Raw genomic sequence first — 7,329 nt, forward strand, 5'->3', positions numbered from 1 at the left:
TCAAAATTGTTCTATGGCTTTTTGATGGATCATGTTATTTCCGTTGATTCCAAGCAGAAATAAAATGAGAGGTAGAAACTTACTTAACTCATTGACCGCTGAATTTTCGTATATTGTTCAAATGAATACTTTTGAAAGCACTGAATACGTACATTCAGAAATACCAGTAGCCAATAATTGCAACCAAAAAAAAAAAAAAAAAAAAAAAAAGCCAATAGCCAGTAATTGCACACAAAAATAAAAAGCCTATAGCCAATAATTGCACAGCATTTTTTTTTCATATTATAATTATTATTTATTTATTTATTTATCTATTTATGTATTTATTTACTTATTTATGTAGGCTTATCTATTATTTATCAACCTTTTTTTTTTTTTTTTTTTTTTCTCAAGGCCTGACTAAGCGCGTTGGGCTACGCCGCTGGTCAGGCATCTGCTTGGCAGATGTTGTGTAGCGTATATGGAGTTGTCCGAACGCAGTGACGCCTCCTTGAGCTACTGAAACCGAAACTGAAACTGAAACTGTACAGCATACAAAAGTAATCTTAGTTGTGAAGACAAAACATCATCAATTAACCCTTCTACCGGGTGCAATAGCCGAGTGGTTAAAGCGTTGGACTGTCAATCTGAGGGTCCCGGGTTCGAATCACGGTGACGGCGCCTGGTGGGTAAAGGGTGGAGATTTTTACGATCTCCCAGGTCAACATATGTGCAGACCTGCTAGCGCCTGAACCCCCTTCGTGTGTATATGCAAGCAGAAGATCAAATACGCACGTTAAAGATCCTGTAATCCATGTCAGCGTTCGGTGGGTTATGGAAACAAGAACATACCCAGCATGCACACCCCCGAAAACGGTGTATGTCTGCCTACATGGCGGGGTAAAAACGGTCATACACGTAAAGGCCCACTCGTGTACATACGAGTGAACGTGGGAGTTGCAGCCCACGAACGCAGAAGAAGAAGCAGAAGAAGAAGAAGAAGAACCCTTCCACCCTGTAAATTCAATCTCATTTCAGTGAGGTGACAATTCTACACTGACGTTACATGTCAGCAAGCAGTGAAGAAGGAAATGGCACGAACATAAACGTGTGGAAAAAAAAAAGCAAAAAAAAAAAGAAGCTAACTGTATATAAGAATTCATTTGAACAAGAAACGAAATGCATATGGCTCTTCTGTTTTGTTGTTGTTGTATTTGTTGTTGTTTTTCCTTGTTGCTGTTTAAATAAGATCTGTTGAGAAAAATTATTTCAAGCCATGGGGAGGGGGGGGGGAAGTAATATTTGGTTTTTGTTTCAGCATTGTTTGTTTGTTGTTGTTGTTTTCTGTTTGTTTTGTTTCGGTTGCTCTGTGGAGCGTTTGTTCAGTTATTCATGTGCTTTTCTTGTTACTTGTTAGTTAAATAAATATATACATTGATGTATGTCAAAGAAAAAAAAATGTGAAAAATGAGGGAACGAGGTGGAGCAGAGTGATGGGGCGAGAAAGAAGAAGAAGAAGAAGAAGAAAAGATAGATGATAGATAGATAGATAGATAGAGGGAGAGAGTGAGAGGGTGGTGGGGGCGGTCAAAATTAAAGGGACACAATTTGCAATGACCACGACAACAAGAGGCTGGGTTTACCTCCCTTTGAGCTATTTCCTTCATCATCCCATCACACCACAATATAAATTCAATGTAACTACAATACAATACAGTAAAAATATTAAGAGGGAGTAGAAGTGAGTGAGTGTGTGTGTGTGTGTGTGTGTGTGTGTGTGTGTGTGTGTGTGTGTGTGTGTGTGTGTGTGTGTGTGTGTGTGTGTGCGCGTGTGTAAGAGAGAGAGACAGACAGACAGACAGACAGACAGAGACAGAGAGAACGCAGGAAGTTAAATGCGAAGGTCATCAGCCTGTCCACATGAGAACACGTACACATAAAGATAACGATAGGAAAAAAAAATAAATAAGGAAAAACCAGATTCAACAGAACTTAAACATAATTCCTCTGCCACGCAATTTGATTTTGACATTTTCAATTAAACTTCACATCAGTTCCTCTCTGGACCGGAAAGCATAGTAAATAAACATGGCAACATCTCTTATTAACACGCCTGTCTTCGTTTTGTAACAAAAATGGAACTGGCAGAGTGTTACTATTTCTATAATGTTTAAATATATACTTTTCTGGAGAGAGAGAGAGAGAGAGAGAGAGAGAGAGAGAGAGAGAGAGAGAGAGAGAGGGGGGGGGGGGGGAGAGAGAGAGGGGGAGGGAGAGAGAGAGACAAAGAGAGAGAGAGCATGTGTTTTAGAGATAGAGTGACAAGTTGACATTAAAGTTTAAACGCAAGTATGTTGCGATGCTGTCTTTCGTTGATTTCACCAGGTTCAGAAGAATCACATATAGACAAAAGAAAAAGAAAAAAAAAAGATCATCAAGATAACTCCTGTTGCTGTTGTTTATTCTTAAATCTTTGCAGATAATGCCAACTGTTCAAAGTTGACCTTTCTCCGTCTGTGCCAAAACGCCATCAAGCAATCATCGTCATTATCACCATCATCATCATCGTCATCATCATCGTCATTATCGTCATTATCATCATCATCATCATCGGCAGCAGCAACAGCAGCAGCAACCTCGACAAATGATCTCCTGACTACAGCAGAATCTGAATTTTAAAAATAATCAAAGCAGCAACAACAAATTTGCACACAAAAGGAATTTTAACAAGGTTCCTTTTACTTTCAAATGGTTGGGGGAGGGGGGGCGTTTTACCACGTATGATTACGAATTAAACATACAGTAATAATTTCAGTCACTTGCAGATTTACGCATTGTTCTTTTTACGTGAATATTCTAGCACTAGCAGATAGAATCGTGAATATAAATGTGTTGGTGTATAACTTACATTAGAAGTTCTAAAGTCTTTTGCGAAGTGAGTAGAATAGGCATACTGGAAGCTGAATAGCATTTTAAAAGAAAATAAATAAACTAAAGCCAAATTACTAGAACTTATGACATAGTCTATAACAGGTTATACAGTTCCGAAATTCAACGTACATAATGTGAAACTTACAGGTACTGTATCTATATAGATGACTTTGACAGCTGCAGTCTTCTCTTTGGGAGTTTCTTTATGGACTGGTGAATGATGTGTAATATTTATTGTGCAATTCGATATGTTATGAAAAAACGTACATGCTATCAATTTTCTTTTAAGGCAACAAAAACAATATCAACATCATCGTCGTCAACAACAACAACAACAACAACAACAGCACCCAACCACCCAATCACACAAAATCAAAGCACGCTGACATACTAGTTATTTAAAAAACAAAAACAAACAAAAAAAACAACAACAAAAAACCCGATATTAAACGATGACATTCAAGAAAGCACATTGAGTATTCTTCAAACGATTTACTGATAGGCACAGTGTTGGTTAAAGCTGTAGTGTATAACAACCAGCAACCAATTTACTCGATGGTGAAAATTTGAAAAAAAAAAATTCAGATGGTAAGAATTTGATAACCCTCCATTGTTGATTAACAAACAATCAAACAAGTAAAGATCAGTTGCACAGGAGGAACAATCACAAAACAGGATCAGTTGGTTCCCTGTTCGGGAAAGGCAGCAGAGACAAAGGCAGAGTATCATCTCCTTCAGCCAATGGGTTCTCCCGGGCCCTCCTCCTCGGCAGCTCTGAAACCACACATACACATACACGCACACACACACACACACACACACATACGCACACACACACACACACACACACACACACACACACACACACACACACACACACACACACACACACACAAGTGCGGGCACATCACCATCACCATCCTCAATGTCTTCATGACGTTATCACTCTCCTTGTCTCCAACAACCGCCATCATTATGATCATCGTATTTATCATCGTCGTCATCATCACCATCACCATCATTACCCTCATCATCGCCATCACCATCATTACCATCACCATCACCATCATCATCACCATCATTATCATTACCATCGTCATCGCCATCACCATTATCACCATCACCATCATCATCATCATCATCATCACCATCATCATCATTACCATCATCATCGCCATCACCATCATCACCATCACCATCATCACCAGTACTACCGCCACCACCATCATCATCATCATTATCATCACATTCACCATCATCACCAGTACTACCACCACCATCATCATCATCATTATAATCACCAGTACTACCACCACCATCATCATCATCATTATCATCACCATCACCATCATCACCAGTACTACCGCCATCATCATCATCACCACCACCATCATCAGTGTAAATGTATCCTTACATGCTCTGTGGGCTAGGTGGTACCACTTGCATCAATCTCCAAACTTTTAAACATTTTTGGCCAACTTTTTTTGCTGCCCCACAATTTGCCCCGCATTTTGTTTTCAAATCTGTCGATGATAGTGAATAATAATGAGCAGAACAATGAATATGCTCCTATAAGGTTCCCCAAATGTTTGGGACTACTTGATAAGACTGTAGTCTCATGATATATCCCAGCGTAAATCAGACTGAGAGACACGGACCTGTATTCTTGATAAGGTAATACCCCCGAAAGCGGAGTATGGCTGTCTTCATGGCGGGGTAAAAACGGTCGTACACGTAAGAGTCTATTCGTGTACATACGAGTGGATGTGGGAATTGCAGCCCACGAACGAAGAAGAAGAAGAAGAACAAGAAGAAGAAGAAGAAGAAGAAGATAAGGAAACTACAGCAAAACTCGAAGAGACGCATGCGTGACGCCGGTCTTCCCGATTGAGCCCACAGCACACTCCACGTGGGTAGGACCGAAGAAAAAAACAACCAAACAAACACCTCTGCTGGGTTACAAACCCGCATCCCTCCAGTTGTCAGTGCTAACCACTTTGCCAAGGCAGGTGGTATTCTGGTCAAGATCAGCAGCAGAGTCAGGGTGGTCATAACAACAGTTATATTGACATTTCAGAGAGAGAGAGCTGGAGGAAGACGATGAAGAGGCAAGGGAGAAAAAGGAAGAAGAGCAAGAACAAGAAGAACAAGAAGAGAACAAAAAAACAAGAGGAGAATGAAGAGGAGGAAGAAACAGAGGGGGAAAAAAAGAAGAAGAATGAGTGCAGACGATACTGGAAAAGAAATTTGAAGAAGGAACAGTGCCAGTGTCAGTATCAGTATCAGTATCAGCAGCTCAAGGAGGTGTCACTGCGTTCGGACAAATCCATTATACGCTACACCACATGTGCCAAGCAGATGCCTGACCAGCAGCATTACCCAACGCGCTTAGTCAGGCCTAGAGAAAAAAATAAAAATAAAATAAGATAAAATAAATAAATAAATAAATAATTTTTTTTTTTAAAGAAGATAAATACATAAAAATACTACTACTAATAATAATAAGACAATGATGATAAATAAGCAAATAAATGTAAAAATTGCAGACACACGTTCACACATACTCACACACACATGCATAACAGATGTGCAACAAACATGCGGTTTCACAGATATAAAAGCACAATCAAATACACAAAAACGTACATGAGCACCAACACACACACACACACACACACACACACACACACACACACACACACACGCACACACACACACACGCACACACACACACACATTACCTTGCACCCTACCCTCCCACGCCCCCTCCTCCACACACACACAGAAGGAGCAATAAATCAATATAAGATGGGAGCAGAAAAAGAGGAAGGGGTGAAAAAGAAAGAAAGAAAGAAAGAAGAAGAAGAAGAAGAAGACAAAGCTAACCATTTACAATAAAATAAAATAAAATAAAATAAGAACAAATAAAACTGCCAAACGCACTCCGCCTCGCAGATAAAGTGTGCTCGACCGTCCTCGCAGTTGTTGTCGATCCAGCCACCGTTATACAGGGCCACACAGTCCTCTTCCCCTCCCTTGTCCTGGGGTTCAGAGGGCGCCCAGAAGGTGGGGTAGGCCCTCTCCTTGCTGTGGCTCCACACGAACACGCTTTCCTCGGCAAAGTCCTGCAGTCCGATCCACGTGTAACTGTAGGTGAAGCCTGCACGTGGTGAATAAGCGAGAGTGAGTGGACACATGTGTGTGTGTGTGTGTGTGTGTGTTGGGGCTCATGTACGTTTATGTGTATTTGACTGTGCTTTCATATCTGTGAAACTGCATGTTTGGCGCATATCTGTTATGCATGTGTGGGTGTATGTGTGAATGTGTGTCTTCATGTTTTACATTTATTTGCTTATTTATCATCATTGTTGTCTTATTTATTTACTTATTCATTTATTTATCATTATTATTACTACTTTTTTCATATTATAATTATTATTTATTTATTTATCTATTTATGTATTTATTTACTTATTTATGTACGCTTATCTATTATTTATCAACCTTTTTTTTTCTCAAGGCCTGACTAAGCGCGTTGGGCTACGCCGCTGGTCAGGCATCTGCTTGGCAGATGTGGTGTAGCGTATATGGATTTGTCCGAACGCTGTGACGCCTCCTTGAGCTACTGAAACTGAAACTGAAACTGAGTGGACACGAAGAACGAATTACCAGGTTGACAGTTGTTGCCTTCAAAGAAGTATTGGTAAAAAAAAACAAAAACAAAAAAAACACCCAAAAAAACAACAACAACAACTGGAAGTTCACGGAAACACCAGTAAAGAAGCTATTTCTTAACCAGTACAAGATAGGAATCAGTGGGAACTAATTTCTGGTAGCGCCCTAATATACCTACCAGTGTATCAGATTCACAATTATCTCTGGACAATGTCAAGGTACCCGGAACAAATTTCTAGTCGCACGATTTTTTTTTTTACTGAATTCGGTAGGTTTATAAACAGCCTAGATACCGACAGAAAACGGTGTAATATTCTTTTGTGAAGAGGTGTGAAATTAACGTCTTTAAATCAAAATATATTTTGTACATAGGTGGACAAATCAAAATCGTAGATCGTTTCTGTTTGTTTCAATATCAAACAAACAGTTTGTTCGTGTGCTTTTAAAAATACACAGTTAGGGAAACCTTTGACCCGCCAACACTCACGTGTGAACCTTTTCTTATTTCTTCGATCAAATAATTCCATAACAACTCCTCAGTATGATTTTGTTTGTTTGTTTTTGGTTTTGTTTTATTTGGGTGTTGTTTCCTGTATTTTGTGGTGTCTGTCAACTGTGTTATAATGGGCATTGTTGTGGTCGAATGGCAGAACAATAATTATTCCTTTTAACTCACTCAGTACGGCCAGTCCTCTATTCTCCTCTACACAGACCCCTCGGATGTCCAGTGGGTGTCTTGAATGA

The 7,329-nt window shown here is 39.6% G+C and overlaps 1 protein-coding gene across 1 annotated transcript in view; it reads right to left on the reverse strand.

Annotated features, from left to right (window-relative positions):
• Positions 1-2,423: 2,423 nt before the first annotated feature.
• LOC143299062 (lactose-binding lectin l-2-like) overlaps positions 2,424-7,329 on the reverse strand; it is a 6,965-nt gene continuing 2,059 nt past the window's right edge. The window contains exons 4-5 of the mRNA XM_076612161.1: positions 5,854-6,070; positions 2,424-3,684 (exon numbers count right to left, since the gene is read on the reverse strand). Of these exons, the coding sequence (XP_076468276.1) occupies positions 3,645-3,684; positions 5,854-6,070 (257 nt within the window). The 3' untranslated portion in view covers positions 2,424-3,644. The remainder of the gene's footprint in view (positions 3,685-5,853; positions 6,071-7,329) is intronic.

The sequence above is a fragment of the Babylonia areolata genome, chromosome 24 (assembly GCF_041734735.1).
Source record: "Babylonia areolata isolate BAREFJ2019XMU chromosome 24, ASM4173473v1, whole genome shotgun sequence".
Classification (NCBI taxonomy): domain Eukaryota; kingdom Metazoa; phylum Mollusca; class Gastropoda; order Neogastropoda; family Buccinidae; genus Babylonia; species Babylonia areolata.